We start from the raw sequence: 19949 nt of genomic DNA, 5'->3' as shown, positions 1-19949 counted from the left end.
GAGCGAGAGCACACAGAGAGAGAAAGAGAGAGAGAGAGAGAGAGAGAGAGAGAGAGAGAGAGAGAGACACACAGAGAATGACACAGAGAGAGACGGACAGAGAGACTGACAGAGAGAGAGAGAGAGAGACACACAGAGAAACTGTGCTTCCTCTTTCTGAATAATTAACTGGATTGATTACCTGAATATGTTCCAGGTGGTTTCAAGTACATTTTCAGATACAAAATAGTATCGGTATAATGTCACAGAATGAGAAAATGAAACTTTTGATTGGAAAATGTACAAAAAAAGTAAGTGTTTTTTTGCTTATAAAATCTAGAAATTATACGCCCAGACTTCTGAGATTGGCTAATGAAGTATATATTTTTCTTGAAACAATTTTTTAAAAATCATTGAGTAAATTTAGCCACGCTGTTGTGAAACACAAAATTTATCTTTGTTCAAAATGCTCTTTAGGAGGTTGCAACTTCAGTTGAAGAATAAACAAGGGACATTTTTACAACCGACCTTTTCTCTTTGATACATGTTCCCTGACTAGTGATTCATGATTGTCATAAACAGTTAATAAAAATCTCTGAACCGTATATCTGCTTTATTCATATAAAGCCTCTCCATTGTGTTATTTCTACAGTTGCACAAAAACAAGTCACCAAAACAAATGAAACCAGAAGTGCAATCATTATTAAGCACTACTCTTGGCTTGAAACAGATCATGCAGACTGAACATGGTTGCAGCAAGGACTTAGACAGTACAAATGACATGCACCAACAAAAAAATCAAAACACCTGAATTTGAAGTGGATGAACCATCATTTTCATTAGCATCTCTTGATCTGGCAGGAGTGAATCAAGGTCTAATTGCTGACATCTAATAGCCTGTAAAGAAGTCAAAATATTACAATGCATATAATAGGTAAGTTCACACATGAATTCAATTATTTATCTTAAAATTAATGACATTTGACAAATTAGAAAACACAAATTAATAAGTGTCTTCTATTGCACTGCATATCTTTCAAAATATTTTTGCACTGACATTATTATTATATTATTCAAACTTATATTATTCAAACTATTATATGGCAACAGTGAAGTTAAGGGACAAAACAGCATCAACATTTTAAGAAACAATGTCTGTTCAAGAAACCACATCTTTTTTGTTTCTTGAATTATGGGTTGAAATTGGGAATGCTCTAAAGAGGGAATGGAAGGATTTTTTTGGAATAACAAGTCAAACTAACCAGTGTACTACCCCCTCATTCCTGACAAAGAGCTTATGCTCAAAATGCGACTCTCCTGCTCCTCAAATGCTGCCTGACCAGCTGTGTTCTTCAAGTACCACACTCTTCGACTCTGAACCCCAGCATCTAGTCCTCACTTTCTCCTATATGCACTATTCTTACTTTTGAGAACACCACGACCAGGTAAAGCGGCATCACCTGGTGCTCAGGCAACTCTTCCCAGAGACAGTATATTAATTGGCTTTTCAATTGGCACCAGTTGTTTTATGTTCAGATAGCAACAAGTCTTTGATTAGTGAGGTTGCAGCATGACAATCTTGTTTTTTTTAAACAGTGTGGAAACAGGCCCTTTGGCCCAACAAGTCCACACCGCCCCGCCGAAGCGCAACCCACCCATACCTCTACATTTACCCCTTACCTAACACTACGGGCAATTTAGCATGACCAATTCACCTGACCTGCACATCTTTGGACTGTGGGAGGAAACCGGAGAAAACCCACGCAGACACGGGGAGAATGTGCAAACTCCACACAGTCAGTCGCCTGAGGCGGGAATTGAACCCGGGTCTCTGGCGCTGTGAGGCAGCAGTGCTAATCACTTTGCCACTGTGCCGCCACTATCTGTGAGAGGACTTCAAGAAGCTAGCTACATCAATCCCTCTCTCTGATCTCTAGCTCTGAAAAACTGCCTTTTCTAATACTCAGTCAAAAGAGAAAAGAAAAACTATGTTCAGAGTTGCTGAAAAGAAGAATACTCAAGTTTGTCACAACAAACCAATCCTGGGTCCAACAAAGCAGCCATTGAACTAAAAAGATAGTTGCTGTGCAAAAAACAAAGCATCATTGAAGAAAAGGAAAAAGAAAATGAAAATGGGAATCCAACACATTTAGTTTTCTGAAATTGGACTGATGACACAGAACTATGTTCCTCTGAAAAATGTTTTCCGTCCACTCATACGATCTGTATTCGGTCAGTTTTTTCTTCCATTTTGTGTGTCTGTGCACATGTACATGTGAACGTTTTAAAAGGGATTACACCTAAGCTACACAAAGCAGAAATTCTATTCTTTTGCTGTTCTTGTTAAAGTTAAGAGTATTTCAAAAACTTTTTTTTTGTTACTGAATAATCTGGTATGGTTTACTTTTATCTTGGATAGGAAAAAGGCAGAGGCAAAATGCAATTTGTTGCAGTTCTATTAAATCTTCACACTTGTTGTTACACTGGATTTGATTTCCAGCAGACTATATCACTGAATTTTGACAACTTACACCAGCAGAGGTACGCTAAACATAAGCCAGTAATTCGGACATGTTAAACAGACTATAGCCTATTTTAGGACTTAGAATCATAGAGATGTACAGCATGGAAACAGACCCTTCGGTCCAACCCTTCCATGCCTACCAGATATCCCAACCCAATCCAGTCCCACCTGCCAGCACTTGGCCCATATCCCTCCAAACCCTTCCTATTCATATACCCATCCAAATGCCTCTTAAATGTTGCAATTGTACCAGCTTCCACCACTTCCACTGGCAGCTCATTCCATACACTCACCACCCTCTGCATGAAAAGGTTGCCCCTTAGGTCTCTTTTATATCTCTCCCCTCTCACCCTAAACTTATGCCCTCTAGTTCTGGACTCCCCGACCCCAGGGAAAAGACTTTGCCTATTTACCCTATCCATGCCCCTCATAATTTTGTAAACCTCTATAAGGTCAGCTCTCAGCCTCCAACATTCCAGGGAAAACAGCCCCAGCCTGTTCAGCCTCTCCCTATAGTTCAAATCCTCCAACCCTGGCAACATCCTTGTAAATCTTTTCTGAACCTTTCAAGTTTCACAACATCTTTCCGATAGGAAGACGACCAGAATTGCATGCAATATTCCAGCAGTGGCCTAACCAATGTCCTGTACAGCCGCAACGTTACCTCCCAACTCCTGTACTCAATACTCTGACCAATAAAAGAAAGCATACCAAAAGCCTTCTTAAAAAAATTGTTGGAATGCCTTGACAAGACTAACATTTATTATTTACTGTTAGTTGGCGTTCAGAACGGTCACCTTCTTGAACTTCTGCAGTTCACATCGTGAAGAACATCCCACATTAGGAAGTAAGTTATAAAATTTTTGACCCAGTGATGAAGGAAATGCAATATATGTCCAAGTTACAAAGCATCACTTGGAAGGGCACCAGGATTTGGAATCTTGGAGCACCTGCTGCCTGTCTTTTCATCAAATCATCGGTCCTTCTCTTCATGCACACAAGATGCTACTTTTTGGTAAGGAATCAGTGAACCAATATTTATCAGCAAAAAGCCACACTATTTTTTTTTCCCTTAACACAGTTTCCAGCATCTTTCACAAGGACAACAATACCTCACTTTCTTCAGGTGCAGATCACTTTGGAAAAGCAATTTATATTTGTAGTGCTGGTTAGACATTATTTTTCCAATGCAGCTCCACTCCACTATAACTGACAAAGATTTCCATTAATTAGTATAACAATGACACATTACTGCCCAAGAATTTACTAAGAGGAGGAGGATACTAGTACCAGAATTTGAAAAGATGGACTGTGAAATTCTTGAGCAGATTGATCTAAGAAGTGAGAAAGTATAGGTTTGGGCAGATATAAAAGTGGGCAAATCTTCAGTTCTGAGTAAATTATATTCCATTTTGCTGTCTTAGATGTGAGAGGAAGATACAAGGGCACAAATCCTAATTTTTAAATCATCTTTAGCCACAGGGAAGATGCCAGAGGAAGGACGATAAATAACATGGTTCCACTTTACAAGAAGCATGATGGAGATAAACCAGATAACTATAGAGTGCTTGGGAAACTATTGGAGAAAATAGTGAAGGAGAAAATTAATATGATAAGTAAGTTTATGGATGACACAACAATTGACTGGTGGCAATGAAGAGGAAAGTGTTAGATTGCAGGAGAGTATAAACTGATAGGTCAGACGGGTAGATCAGAGACAGATGGAAATTAACTCTGATAAATGTGGGGTGATGCACTTTAGAAGTAACAACAAGCATCCACAACCAAGAGATGGTGAGGAGATCTAAAGGGGCAACCTTACCTGAAACAAAAGCCCCAAGAAATCTCACCAACAACAAATTAAAATAGTTGCTGCTCTGTACTGTGATCACAATAACGTTCACCCTACCACCTTTTTTCAAAATCCTCCTAAACTCTACTAAATTTCTCTTTAACCATCCATACAGGGCTAATCGCTCCTCAGAATTTACCATGAAACCATGGTCACAGTCAAATTCATATACTCTCTCATTCCAAGGTAAATGCACCCTTTCCCAAAACGTTTGGTGCCAAAATTGTATTTCAGACGTGGTCTAACTAGACATGTTAATTACTATGGCAAAGCTTCCTACTGTTTTTATTATCACTCTTTAGATATAAAGACCAACATTACATTAGTTTTTTTTTAAGATATACTTTTGCATTGTAAGTAACTACTAAATTTTAGCCATGGGCCTTGAACTCTAGATTCATACTGCCTGTAATTTTCCACAATTAAACTGAGATCTACCAATTTTGGTCCAAAGTGGGTGGACTAATATAAGTGTAAGTTTCGCCCACTCACTACATATGTCAATGCTCTTTTGTGACTTTGGCTGCCACATCTTTATACCATCGACAAATTTGGATACATGTCTTTCTATTACATTATTCAATAATAAGTACAAGAGTAGTTTTCAGCATCATCATATGGACATTCATCTGATATTTAGTCCAATGGACTTAATACACAAAAACTGAGCAGATTTTTATACCCACTATATACATATATAAAATTATGAAACAACTTAACATTTCTTTTTAAATAATAGTCAAGTTTTAAAAATGATTTTGAATACATTGTATTGAAAATGACTTTACCTTGCTCAGAAACATGGCATAGTAACGATGAAGAGGCAAGTGAAATGTAACCTGATTAGGAGCAGGCTAAATTCAAGGGGGGGGGGGGGGGGGGGGGGGAAGAATTAAAAATTAATACTCACATACCAAATTTTCTTAATGTTTAATTATTACAATTGTAAACAACCATAGTTTCCAATATTACAAACTACTACTCATTACAAATTCATACAGGACAGAATTGTATATGTCAAAATAAATACTTTTGCTTTGTTTGTTAAAATACATAATCTAACAAAGGACAATATTACAACTGTTGCATAAAAATATCTGCCAATGTACAATCCAGGGCGTTAACAAGATTGCCTTTGGACAGCATTCTACCACAGAGTGGTCAGGCACAGGTTTGCTAAAATTTATTAATGCAAGTTCCAGCATTCAAAATTTAGATGAAACATAAATACTCAACATCAATTTTTTCAAAGACAAACATGAACAATCATTAAAGTTACCACAATCAGAAGAATGGATCTTATACCTCAGATCATGTCTGATGTCTGGCTCTAGATGAGTAGTCGGCATTTATGAAAATATTTGTTTTGGCTTTTACAACTGTCCGATTTGGTATAATTTTGGTGACTCTGTTCCAGACCCTAAAGGGCCAATATGTCATTCCTGAGGCATGGTATCTAAAACTAGATATCAAATTCTAGCTGGATACAGGCCCTGCAAAACTTAAGTTTCACTTCTACAATTTTTGAAATCTAATCCACTGGAGATATAGGTCAACATTCCAGTCACCGTTCACTGTTGTGGAACTTGGAAAATGATGGTCAAGTGCTTTGTCTCTTAGCTCATTGCTCAACTAGATATACCATTCTAAAAAAGACTCAGTCCTAATAAGCGAAGTTGTATTAAAACATCCACCTGAAGCAGTAAAGTTTTTTCACACTCAAATGCCAGTGCATACTGGAAACCGGTGTGGCAGGAAATTCAGTTCATTGAGTGGTGCTAGAAATAAAAAATAGTTTATAACATACTGCAGGTGAGATACTGCTAATAGTGCCAGGATTCTGATGTAGATTCTCACCGGATCAAATGCTGAGCAATTCCAGTCACAGATTCTATAACGTGTACTGGGAGAATGTCTTTAAAGTATTGCAGTTGCCAATAAATTCTTACTGATGAACAGGTCCAGGTGAGTAACGATCCATTAAGTGAAATGTACACGTATATTAATCTCTGTTAGTAAGTCACTTCCTGCCTCTCATCAAAGAATTTAGCTATTACAGGTAGTCACTTGCTAAGTATCTCAGTAAAGGGACTTTGATCATGTACTCTTATTACATTCCCATCACCTGAAAGGAAAAGGTTCAGTTTATGATATTGCCCTAATTTTTAACATAGTGAACAATGATGTTTCTATTTTATCTTCCACTACATTGGATACTTTGCCACACACCATTCCAACGTTCCACTTCAATGCCACCATGGTGTTAAGCTGCTGAGCACAGCCAAGCTTTTGCTGATTTGGAACAAGTAATTCCAGTTTTAGATAACAATCATGAACTGGCAAGAAAACAATGATCAATGTCAAAACAGTACTTAATGGGAACTAATATTTACGATTGCATTTGCCTGACAGAATCAAAACAGTGTCATCCAATATTAGACCCTAAGGAACTACACCTTGGGAAATTACCGACTGAATGACTTCCTAGAAAACCTGGAGACATGGAAGAGCATCTCACCATATGGCTAAGAAAATTGATTTTTTTTTAAAACAGACTTTCAAATAATAAATGTACTTCTGTTTTTCAAAAAGATCTCAATTCAGCAGTGTGCATTATTAAATTACTCCCTTACAGCTTAATTAGCCACATTCACATTATTTTGAATTAACACAATTCATGCATATAAAGATAAAATGTATTTTGAAAATATATTGCTCCATTTCATCAGTACCTCATCAACAAAATTAATGGCATCAAACCAATCCTGCAATGCATCCAGACAGTATCTGACCACAGTTCTGGTATATTCCTGTGTCTCCTACAAAAGAAGTTCACAAAAATGCCTCGTCAAATTATAAGATTTTTCTAATTCAGTTCAATCAAACAATTAGCAATGCTAATATTAATAAACTAACACATGCTTAGTTACCAAAAATATCTTAATTTCAGCCTTAACAATTAGTTTCCTAATTCTTACAACCTCATGCATGTTGCTTGGCATCACACGCTCACTAAACTAGATAGCTAAGGTAACTGAATAATTGCATTAAGAATACCAAGTAAATGTCTCCCTACCTTCTTTGTTTTGGGAGAAACCTGTACTCATCTTAACTTCCACCTGACACAAGCATCCCTTCTCTGGACTCATTCAGGTGGTTAGATATTACTGACCATTTTCCACTTTCCAAAAGTAACATCTAAATCGCAAAATCCACATATGGACACAGTTCCATTCATGTGAAAATGATCCTAGTTCTCATTTACTTACCATTCGACAATATTCATCCACCTGAGTTGTCACTTAGAGAACTAGGCACTTTATTATATCAAATGCTCCAACCTCAAATGTTCTTTATGGCAACCAATTTTTAGTGTTTGTCATCATTAGTACCTCCTACCCTACTGCACCTAAAAACCTTGTTCCAGATTTTATTTTCTTTATCCTGTTACGTATCTTACATAACACAAATAAAATTCCTTCAAACATACATTTTCAAAGCTGAAGAGCTCAACATAGCCTTTCACATGACATTGCAAAAAAATCTGTTACATACTGCCTCGCGGACCTGAGCAACCTCTTTTTTAAATATCTTGGGGACTGTATCAGAATGCAGTACCCACAAGTGTGACCTAATTAAATCCCTACAAAGATTCAATAGAACACAACATATTTGCAAATAATAATTGCTTATTGCAACCAATTGTAGTTATGAAATTTTATGACACTGATCAACTAGTTTCAAACTCCGTTGAACTTGCTGGATTCAGACGGGTCAAAAATTTACACAATGTTTAGAATAAAAAAAATTGTATTTTGACTTTATCCGTGACTTTCACTACCTTGACTTGACAGTAGTTTCTGTAAATTCAGGATGTCCAGCACCTAACTAAATGCTGTCCTCAGTCCCTTAGAACATTTTGTTACCCCTATCTTTTAACCATGTACTTATAACAATCACATGATACCTTCATAGTAATTTTTGTGCAATTCTTTATAAAAGCCTTTTGTAAATCAACTGCACTTATTAGCGTGGGAAAGTAGAGTCGACCTAAATGATAAGCCGTGATCTAGCAGAATGGCAGAGCAGGCTCGAGAAGCAGAGTGGCCAACTCCTGTTCCTATGTTAATCTAGTTTCAGTATATTAATTGCTCAAAAGGTGTCTTCATTCATAAAAGCAATGCACGATGGTGATTTAACCCCTCAAGCCTGTTCAGTCACTGCATGAGATCATGGCTGATCAGTCGCCTAAATCCAAGTACCTATCTTTAACTTCATACAAAATTCAGATTTAAAATTAATTGTTCCAGCATAATTTACCATTTGTAGAAGAACGATCCAAACTATGAGCATCCTTTTGAGTTGAAATGTTTCCTAATTTAACTCCTCATAGTCTTAAAGTCTAAGAACCAGGTTTATGCCACAAACCAGCAGAAAGTTTCTATCTAGCCTTTCTGTTCTCTTTAATATCTCAAAAATATTACTCAGATTACTCCTTAACCTTGTAAATACCGCCCTATATCTCCTAATTTAACTTGAGAGTCCAGCTTTCATTCTGATAATCCTACAATGCACTCCTCCCAAGACCAATACACCCTTCTTGAAGTGGTGATATCCAGCACCCCTTTCAATACTCCATGTGTGATCTAACCAGGACTTCGTACTGCTGAAACAGGATATTTATGCTCTTGTACTCCAGTCCTCTATGTACAATTAGATTTTTCATTAGACTTTAAGATAACTTTTGTGCGTCTGCTCTTGACTTGTAAATTATGAAAATACAACGTACACTATTCTCTTTAAATTCAACCTCACGTTTGCCTAGATTCAAAACTATGTGTCACAGTCTTACTTCCTTAATCTTTAAAAATCCTATTAATTTTATGTTTCTGAACACACTAATTAAAATGATGCTTATCTTTAGAAATATTCAATCTATGACTTTCAATCTCATTAATAAATAAGGTGAAATGTTGAGGCTCCAAAACCGATGTTTGACGAATGCTTCAATCTTTCACAGCCTGCCAACACATGACAATTTACTTGTTCTCAATCTCCTGCTATGAAGCCAATTTCATAATTATATCAATAATAAATTGCTTCCCATTCCATCAGTTCAGCTTGAACTAACAGTGAGGGAGTTTTTAAAATTCTTACGGAAAACTAGAAAAACAACATTCCCCAGCACGTGCAGTAATTTTCTCTGACATTCACGGATGTTTCTCAGTCCACCACTTCAACCAACTTTTCAAAAAAAGTTCAATTATGCACCATACAAGGCAAAAAACTTATTTTTCTAAGAGAATATATTACTGGGTCAGTGGTATTATTTTGCCTTCATTATGAAGATAGAGAAATGATTCTGCAAAATGTCACAATCCACTGCAAGTGTTCTGTCTGCCAAACTTTACTAACCTACAGGACTTACCTTAACCTTTTGCTGATCCATTTACAACTTCCTAAATATTAATTTACTCAACTCCGACTTTTGCTGCTCCCCCATTTTTCCTGATTGTCATGCTATTGCCTTACTGAGCTTTTGACATGCCTTACTGACCGTTGAATTTTTATTCATAAAGTGATTCAAATTATTTTTTTCCATCCATGCATTTTATACTTCTTTCCAGCTTTTACAAAAAGCTATTTGAAGATTATCAGCAAGCCCATTTAGCAACATACATCATTAAAACCCACTCTTGTCTTTTACTCAGTTTTCTTTCCCATTTTCTCAATCATATTATTTATATATAAAGTATAAAATAAAATAAAAATGTCTGTCTTTTGCTTCTGACAATGGGTACTGGCCTTCAATGACAACCTGTTATTCAAATACTGGTAAATCTTCTGTGTTACTTCAACACTTTGTTTTTATTTCGGTTTTTGCTAGTCCTATCTGCTCAACATCATGCAATTCACCGTCCAATGAGTCAAAGAACAAAATCATCATCACATTCAAGTAAAACAAATACATTCAGGGACAAGGATCACAAATCTGATCATTCATACTGGCAGATTATCAATGTGCTATTCTGTGATTAGTGAAATTCAATTAAGTATATTCCAGTAACTATTCAAACATTACTTCAAAACTGAGCATAATTTCAGACTTTGTACGTCTTGATAACAGGACATGGAAATATCTTACCCTAATTTTACAATGTGTTAAAAGTCCCCACATTGGCTGTGCACAGGCTTCCAATTCTGCTGCAAATGCAGCATAATATGTTTGAGACTCAAATTCTACGTGCTCATTTAACTCTCGTTTGTTTAAATTCATTCCTAGAAAAGTTGAAAAAAACAAGGTGACGATGCAATTAAAATAATGTCATGAGTCTAAAACAAGTCAAATATGATGAGTTTATTATCACATTAGTATGATTGACAAATTTCAGATTGTAAGGCTTGACCACTGGTTTTGTTACTTCGACCGCAAGACCATAAGGTACAGAAGCAGAATTAGCTCATTGAGTTTGCTCTGCCAGTTGATCATGGTTGATATATTTCCCTCCTACTTCTCTCTATAACCCTTGATCTCCTTACTAATCAAGAATCTATCTCTGTCTTAAAAACATTCAATGACTTGGCCTCCACGGCCTTCTGTGACAATGAGTTCCACAAATTCACCGCCCTCTGGCTGAAGAAGTTCATTCTCATCTCAATTCTATAGGGTCATCCCTTCACCCTAAGGCTGTTCCATCTAGTTTCTCCTACTACTGGAAACATCTTCTCCACATTCACTCTATCCATGCCTTTCAGTATTCTAAGTATCAGTGAGATCCACCTTCAGCCTTCTAAATGCCACAGAGTAAAGACCCAGAGAATATATATTTGAAAGTGATGAATTCAGAAAGCTATGGAGATAGGGCTGGAGAATGGACTAACTGGGTAATTCTTTGGGGTGCCCATTCAGGCACGATGGTCAAATAGCCTCCTTCTGTACTGTAACATTTTACGTACAACATGTATATTGTTGAGCACCAATGTTGTAGATGCTCAAATTTAACTAGAAAGAGAGAATACATGGCATTCAGTGCCACAAACATTTCTGCATACAGTAAGAGAGTCAGATCAGAATGCACATACCTTTTTTGTACATACTTTGATAAGTGTAGTACAAAGGAAGATCATAAGTAGTAAGAGCAACAGTAGGCCATTAAGCACCCCTGAGACCGATGCATTAAGATCATGGCACATCTGATTGTGACCTGAACTCCACTTTCACTTGCATTCCCCCTGCCCCACCCCTGCACATAACTCTCATCTCCCTTGTCTATCGTAACATGTACGACTCATCCTTGAATATATTTGTGGGTCCAACCTCCAATACTCTACGCAGAACAGAATTCCAAAGCATAACAGCCTCAGAAAAGAAAAAATTCTTCATTTCCATCTTGATTAAAAGATTCCTTATTTTCAAACTGTGCTGACACACGTCATCTACTGTATCTGTTGCGCCCGATGTGGTCTTGAGGAGACAGGACACCAACTCGCAGATCATTTCAGAGAACATGCCGAGGACACCCGCACCAACCAACCTCACCACCCTATAGCTGAACACTAACTCCCCTTTCCACTCCACCAAAAACATACAAGCCCTAGGCCTCCTCCATCACCAAACCCTAACCACCCGACACCTGGAGGAAAAACGCCTCATCTTCCGCCTGGGGACCTTGCAAACACATGGAATCAATGTGGATTTCACCAGTATCATTTCCCCTCCCCCCGCCATATCCCAAGCCTCCAACTCAGTACTGCCCTCTTGACCACCCATCCGCTCCATCCTCCTCTCCGCAATCTTGACTCTATCTAGAGGGGAACATTATTCCTGTAACAAATCCATCCAATTATATAGTAAAGTCCATCTATCAAGTCATAACATAAGACATAGGAGGTGTAGGCCATTCATTTCCTCAAGGAGAAAGTGAGAAAGGGCTTATGCCCGAAACGTCGATTCTCCTGTTCCCTGGATGCTGCCTGACCTGCTGCGCTTTTCCAGCAACACATTTTCAGCATTCATTTCCTCAAGCCTACCCTATCATTCAATAAGTTCATGGCTGATCAGCCCCAGGCCTCAACTTCTCTTTCATGCAAGCACATCATAGCCCTCAACACCTCAATTTTTAAAAATCTATCCACCTCCTCTTTGAATCCATTCAGTGATCTAGCCTCTACAATTCTGCGGGGTAGAGAATTTCAGACACTCACCTCACTCAGGGAAAAGATAGTCCTTCACCTCTGGGTTTTAAATGAGTGTATCCTTGTTATGTAACTTTGCCCCCTAATTCAAGATTTCCCAACCATGGAACTACTTTCTCAACATGTACCCGGTTAAGACCTCTCAAAATCTGAAACACCTCAACAGGATATTCTGGACTCTTCATTTCAGGAATCCGCCTAATTAATCTCGTTGTACTGACTCCAATCCTTTCTTAAATATGGGGGCAAACACCATACTCCACAGTCTCACCATGTCCTAACAGAATCTTCTATCTTTTAACACAATAACTTCTCATTCTTTTCAACTAATATCAATAACAATCCAACCTATTAAACCTTTTCCTCGAAAGGCAACTCCTTCTCATTTCAGGAATCAGCTGAGTCAATTTCTCTGAACTGTTCTAATGCAATGCAGCATCACAGTGAAGCTGTCTGGAAAAAGTGTCTGCAGTCGCCATCAGAGTGAAGCAGTTTGAGAAGAGTTTGTCCTCCAGGAGCATAACAGTAAGCAATCTGGGAAAAGTCACATGGGTCAAGAGAAACAGCTGACTGGGTGAGTAAGGTCAGGTGATTACTTATACTATTTAATCACATAATTTGTAAGGTCTTTATTTTGAGTTTATAGTTTGTAAAGGCAAGAGTGCAGAGTTCTGGAGAAGGGCCCTAGAGTATATGATATTATTTGATTTAAAGGGCAACCTAAGAGTTGAATTTAAAGGGGTAAAGCATGGAAGGAGAGATCAAAGTCACAGTGTGCGCCTCCTGCTCTACGAGAGAAGTCAGGTACAGTTCTAGTGCCTGGGACTAGAAAACAAGCAGGACGGGTCTCAGTTCCTTGTAGCTTGAGGTTTGGAGTTGGAACAGCAGCTGGGGACACTGAGCATCTGTGAGGCTGCGAATAATATTGTAAGCACTTACAGAAAAGTGTTCACTCCTAAGACATTACAGGGAGGGAATGGATGACCACAGACAGAGAAAGAGGACTAGCAAGTGGTGCAGGAATTCCCTCTGGCCATTTCCAGCAAAGTAGTTACATTGCATTATATGTTGCTAGGGGTCTGGCCTGTGAGAAGAATGTAGCAAAAGCAAAATTTGTTGCACCATAGTTGGCTTGGTTGTACAGGCTGAGACCATTCCTGCATGTGTTATAATCCCAGGTGCTATAATTCTCAGTGTGAGAAGACTAGTGTTGAAAATTCAATCATAAGGGGAATAGATAAATGTTTCTGTGGCCACAAATAAGACTCCAGAATATTGCTTTCCAGATGCTCAAGTCAAGAATGTCTCAGCAGTTGCAGGACATTCTGGGAATGGGAGAATTAACAGCCAGTGGTCATGGTACACATTGGTTTAAAAAAAAGGGAAGATGCTGAAAAGTAAAATATAGGGAGTTAGGAAGCAAGTTAAAAAGTAGGACCTCGAAGATAGTGATCTCACAATTAGTAAGAACACAAAGAGCATGAAGATCCAACCGCACAGTTTGAGGGCAAAGACAAAATGCAAAAAAAAAGTCTCAACACTTGTGAATTCTATCTTACAAAAGCCCATTAACTGAAAACAGTTAGAACTGGAGAAATGGAATGAGAATGCGGAACTCAGAGTACAGAGGAAATTGGATGTTGTGACACATAAACAGTGTAACAGTGTTTTGTGATTCAAGAAAACGTAGTCTTTATTTTCAAATGTAGACAAGGACATATTTCTCTCATACAGCCATTTCTCTGTAGAACTTTCTTCCCCAGAAAAAAGTGGAGGCTGAGTCATTGAATTTATTCAAGGCTGAGTTAGGTAGGTTTTTGGGTAGGTAAGGGACACAAATATTTTGGGGCATACAGACAAGAAAGTCAATAATGATCAGACTGAAACAAAAATAGAAATTGCTGGAGAAATTCAGCAGATCTGGTAGCATTTGTGGAGATAAAGCACAGTTAATGCTTTGGGTCCAGGGATTCTTCTTCAGAGCAGGAAGGTGGTGGAAACAGGCTGTATGCAGTTGGGGGACTATCAGTTTGGATGCTATATGGGGAGATCATGAGACAAAATGAGGTTACTGATGTTTAATTGTGCCGTCATGGTCCAGGGAAGATAGCAAAGGTGTCGGAGTGTTGGAGTTCAGCCTCTGCAATGTACAGGTCAATATGCCAGCTTGATTACAAATTTTATTATATAATTTTACTGAATTGGCAGAGCAGGCTCAAAAGGCCAAGCAGCCTACTCCAGATTTAAGCCTTGTGTTCCCAACTGGGCTACAGAAAGAAGATATTATTCTTATTTATATAATATGTAAAATATTCAAAGTACCAGCCTCTAAAAACAAAACAAAATGAAATAATCCTCAGAAAAGAAACTTACCTTGAAAAAAGGAAACAAAATTCATCCACATCTGAAGAAGGCCCTGATCTTCCAAGAAACGTTTTGCCACACTTTGATGAGAAAGGATATTTATAAAATCACTAACCAAAGGCCAGTATGTATTGTTTTTCAAGAGTGGCTCACCACAGTTTACAACAACATGAAAATTGTTTTCTTCATCTAAAATAATGAAAAAAAATTAATTTCAAAAATGAACACAAACTACAAGTTATATTCAATTATATCACAGAACCCAATGTTTCCTTTTGACATACAAAATCCTGAAAGTGATGTTTTCGTATCTTTAATTTTAAGTATTACAAAATAAATTGAGCCCAATTATATACAAGCAAAGACAGCAAATCTGTCCTGATTTCATTTTCTCAAAAATTAAGGAAAAATGAGAAAAACAGCTTTCCACAAGTTTAGATGTCATAAAATTAAATTTTCACTCACCTTGCAACTCACTTTTGATAAGGCAACTTTCCATCATATAAAGTAGCACAGTGACCATTATTTCCAGCAGCTGACATTCTTCAGTCACCTGCCGTGCCAATTCTTCATTGCTAAATAACTGAACACTGATATGAACAATCCTATTGGACATAGTGTCTGATTCATGGCTCTTAATCAGAGTTTTCATAATGAAGGCATAATGTTGAACGAACGTTTTAGTAAAAGCTATCTGCAAAGAAAAAGTAAAAATTAATACTGCAAAATTTTATTATGACACTTTGACATCATACAGTGGGTAAGCAAAGAGAACGTCGAGTCAAGGCAGACTTTTAACGAACCAGCTGGTTTTTCCATGCCATCATTTTGTTAATCTTTACCAACTTTGGTAAAACTAGGTCCGGTATGTGCTAGACCCATTTTAACCACAGTGACCAAGGGTACCAAATTATTTGTTGTCACCCCGAATTAGAACAATATTAAGAGAGTCTAAACTCCTGAATGGAATGCTACTTAATGTTTTTTTACAGGAAAATGAATACATGATCAATAGATCAACCATTTCATCAATGCTTTCAGTTAACAACCACTTGTGTTAAACAGAACATAGAACAGTACAGCCCTCAATGTTGTGCCGGCCTTTATGCTACTCTAAGAACAGAACGAACCTACATATCTTTCATTGTACTAACTTCCATGTGCCTATCCAAGAGTTACTTAAATGTCCCTAATGTATCTGACTGTAATAAAACTGCTGGAAGTGCATTGAACGCACCCACCACTCTTTGCATAAAAGAACCTGCCTCGAACATCTCCCCTAAACCTTCCTCCAATTACCTTATAATTATAACCCCCTTGTGACAGACATTTCCATCCTGGGCAAAAGTCTCTGGCTATCCACTCTATCTATGCCTCTCAACATCTTGTACACCTCTATCAAGTCACCTCTCATCTTTCTCCACTCCAATGAGAAAAGCCCTAGCTCCCTCAATGTTTCTTCATAAGACATGCCCTCCAGTCCAGGCAGCATCCTGGGAAATCTCCTCTGCACCCTCTCTAAAGCTTCCACATCTTTCCTATAATGAGGCGACCAGAACTGAACACAATATTCCAAGTGTGGTCTAACCAGGGCTTTATAGAGCTGCAGCAAACCTCATGGCTCTTAAACTCAATCTCCCTGTTAAGGAAAGCCAATACACCATATGCCTTCTTAACAACCCTATCAACCTGGGTGGCAACTTTGAGCAATCTATGGACATGGATCCCAAAATCCCTCTGTTCCTCCAGACTGCCAAGAATCCTGCCTTTAACCCTGTAATCTCTATTCAAATTCGACCTTCCAAAATGAAACATGTCATAACTTTCCAGGTTGAATTCTATCTGCCACTTCTCAGCTCAGTTCTGCATCCTGTCAAAGTCTCGTTGCAAACTAAAACAGCTCTCCACGCTATCCACAATTCCGCCAACCTTTGCGTCATCGGCAAACTTACTAACCCACCCTTCCACTTTCTCATCCAAATAATTTTTAAAAATCACAAAGAGCAGAAGTCCCAGAACCGATCCCTGCAGAACACTGTTGCTCACCTGGCTCCAGGCTGAATACTTTCCAACTACCACCACGCTCTTTCTTCTATGGGCCAGCCAATTTTGTATCCAGACAGACATGCCTTTTTACTTTCTTAATGAGCCTACCATGGGGGACCTTATCAAACGCCTTGCTAAAACCATGTATACCACATCCACCCCTCTACCTTCACTAATGCATTTTATCACATCCTCAATGAATTCAATAAGGTTTGTGAGGCATGATCTGCTCCTCACAAAGCCATGTTGACTATCTCTAATCAAACTGTAGTTTTTCAAGTAATCAAATCCTGTTTCAGAATCCTCTCCAATACTTTGCCCACCACTGACGAAAGACTGACTGGTCTATAATTCCCAGGATTATCCCTGTTCCCTTCCTTGAGCAAGTGAATAACATTTGCCACCTTCCAATCATTTGATAACTCCAGTGGACAGTGAGGACACAAAGATCATTGCCAAAGGCTCAGCAAGCTCTTCCCTCGCTTTCTGTCGTAACCTAGGGTATATCCTGTCTGGCCCAGGGGATTCAAATTTTTCAGCACATCCTCCTTTCTAACATCAACCTGTTCTAGTCTGTTTCGCACTGTCCTCAGAAAAGTCAAGATCCCTCTCAGTAGTGAATACGAAAGCAAAGTATTCATTAAGAACCTCCCCTACTTCCTCTGACGCCAGATGCAAGTTCCCTCCACCATCCCCGATTGGCCCTACCCTCACTCTGGCCATCCTCTTGTTCCTCACAAGATGTGTAGAATGCCTTAGGGTTTTCTTTATCCGCCTACCCGCTAAAGCTTTTTTATGTTCTCTTCTAGCTCTACGTCCATTCTGCAGTTCCTTCTTGGCTCTCTTGTAATCCTCTAGAGCTCTGTCTGATCCCCACTTCCTCAACCTTAAGTAAGCTTGCTTCTTCCTCTTGATTAGATGTTCCACATCCCTTGTCACCCAAGGTTCCTTCACCCTACCATCCCTTCCTTGCTTCAGTGGGACAAACCTGTCCAGCACCATCAGCAAGTGCTCCCTAAACAACATCCACATTTCTGTCATGCATTTTCCTGAGAACATCTGGTCTCAATTTAGGCACCCAGTTCCTGCCTAATAGCATTGTAATTCCCCCTCCCCCAATTAAATACTTTCACATATCGTCTGCTCCTATCCCTTTCCATGGGTATCGTAAAGGTCATGATCAATATCACCAAAATGCTCTCCCACCGAGGGATGTGACACCCGACATTGGGTTAACTACCGAAAGTACCACCAACTATGTGGCATCAGCTTCAAATGAGGGACAACATAAAAACATATTGTTGAAGGAAATTCAGACCAAGTACTTGCTCATCACATCATAATCCATTGTTCCCAACTCTGAATTATTAATCTCAGTTGGATTATTGCATTATAAGATCTCAACAAAACACATGCTCTACCACATTTTCTCCACTAGAGCAAGACTTGGTTGAGAAAACAAGGCCTATAGCCAAGGTCATCAAAATAGGTGAGAAGGCAAGTGGTGATAGGAATACAAAGAGTCTGTGGGGAGCTACATACAGGCTAAGCAATAGGCAAAAACTTGGCACATAGAACATAATGTGAGGTAGTGCAGAACTTTGGTCTGAAGTTAGAGGAGCAGAATATTATTTAATTGAAGAAGACTGTTGAAAGCTACAGAACAGGAGGATTTGGGGGATATTGTGCATGCATCAGAAGAGTCCAGAATCCAAGTTCAACAGGCAACAGGAAAAGTAAATAGAATATTGGCCGTTATTTAAAGAGAATGGAATAACAAAGTAGGGAGGTTTTGCTAAAACTATCCCAGGCCATAGTGAAATATTATGATCAGTTTTGGGCCCTTTGTCTAAGGAAAAAGATGATTAGGAATTTCTTCTCTCAGTGAGCAGTGAATCTCTAGAATTCTTCACAGCAAGGCTGAAATGTGGAGTTGAGGGTTATCAGAACAGCTATGAAATGGCAGAACAAACTTGATGGACTGAATGGGTTACTTACGCTCCAATGTTTTGTGACCTTCTGGCAAAGTCTCAGATTGGGTCAAATTGCTGAATTCATCTTCCTACTTAAAGGCATAGTTGTTTTTGAAAATATAAACTGAAAAACTTCCCATTGCAAATAATCCGAGTGATATGCTTAGAAAAAAAATACATGCCTAACAGAGGGGGCAGGAGTTTGAATTCCTACAAATTTGATTTCCCATACCCAATGCAAACTTAGTACATATTCTTGGTTTAGGATGATTATAATTCACATCAATGATTTTTTCCTCTATGCAGCACAAGGCAAGTCCAGGAAACAATGCTGCAATTAAAAATCATCTTTTCCACTTTAATCGAAGATTTTTATTTGCAGACGTTACTTGCATTTCAGTAGAAAAATATATTTTTCAATACAATCTTAACTTGAGTAGAAGTCTAGGTACAAAATGCAAGGCTGTGCCATGTTTAATCAAGTGACATCTAATCTGACCAGAAATCAGGCTGCAAAATGGCCTTGCACTGGTCCAACTCCCAAAAAGCAAAATATACAAGGGCCCTGCAGGAAATAGATAAGCCTTTTTTTTAATTTCCACCTTTAATTATTTTTGAACTAAAACAGTTATCTAGATTTGTAAGCCATTGAGTTTCACTCATTAATTTGCCAAAAAGTAATTAACTAGCACAATTAGAACAGCTGTTGGAAATCTCAGAAACATACTGAAATGTTAGATTTCTAAATCAAAGTTACTTCATTCAGGAATTCAGGATACTTGTCTGCTACTATTTCTTGCCATTTCATTAAAATAGAAATTGTTTCGTTGTTAAATATGTGAAGTAGAAAACAACTTAAACAGATACTTAGTAATACAAATAACTCTTAATTCAGTAACTAAACATGGAGCAACTTAAATACTTGTGTTACTGAAGACATGTTTATTATTTAATTTTTCATGGGATGTGTGTATTGCCTGCTGGGCCTGCATTTGTTGCTCATCCTTAATTCTCC

At 38.2% G+C, this 19949-nt stretch overlaps 1 protein-coding gene across 10 annotated transcripts in view; it reads right to left on the bottom strand.

Moving 5' to 3' along the window:
* The window catches only part of ubr3 (ubiquitin protein ligase E3 component n-recognin 3), a 351638-nt gene that overhangs the window by 255177 nt on the left and 76512 nt on the right, over positions 1–19949 (bottom strand). For 9 of the 10 annotated variants that reach the window (XM_043693670.1, XM_043693671.1, XM_043693672.1 and 6 more), the window contains exons 8-13: positions 15381–15609; positions 14925–15104; positions 10501–10634; positions 7088–7174; positions 5144–5209; positions 787–876 (exon numbers count right to left, since the gene is read on the bottom strand). In XM_043693670.1, coding sequence (XP_043549605.1) covers positions 787–876; positions 5144–5209; positions 7088–7174; positions 10501–10634; positions 14925–15104; positions 15381–15609 — 786 coding nt within the window. The remainder of the gene's footprint in view (positions 1–786; positions 877–5143; positions 5210–7087; positions 7175–10500; positions 10635–14924; positions 15105–15380; positions 15610–19949) is intronic. The other variant, XM_043693677.1, reaches the window with a different exon arrangement.

The sequence above is a fragment of the Chiloscyllium plagiosum genome, chromosome 7, assembly GCF_004010195.1.
Source record: "Chiloscyllium plagiosum isolate BGI_BamShark_2017 chromosome 7, ASM401019v2, whole genome shotgun sequence".
NCBI lineage: Eukaryota > Metazoa > Chordata > Chondrichthyes > Orectolobiformes > Hemiscylliidae > Chiloscyllium > Chiloscyllium plagiosum.
Note: the sequence above shows the minus strand (reverse complement) of the source record. Positions and strands in the feature narration are given on the sequence as shown.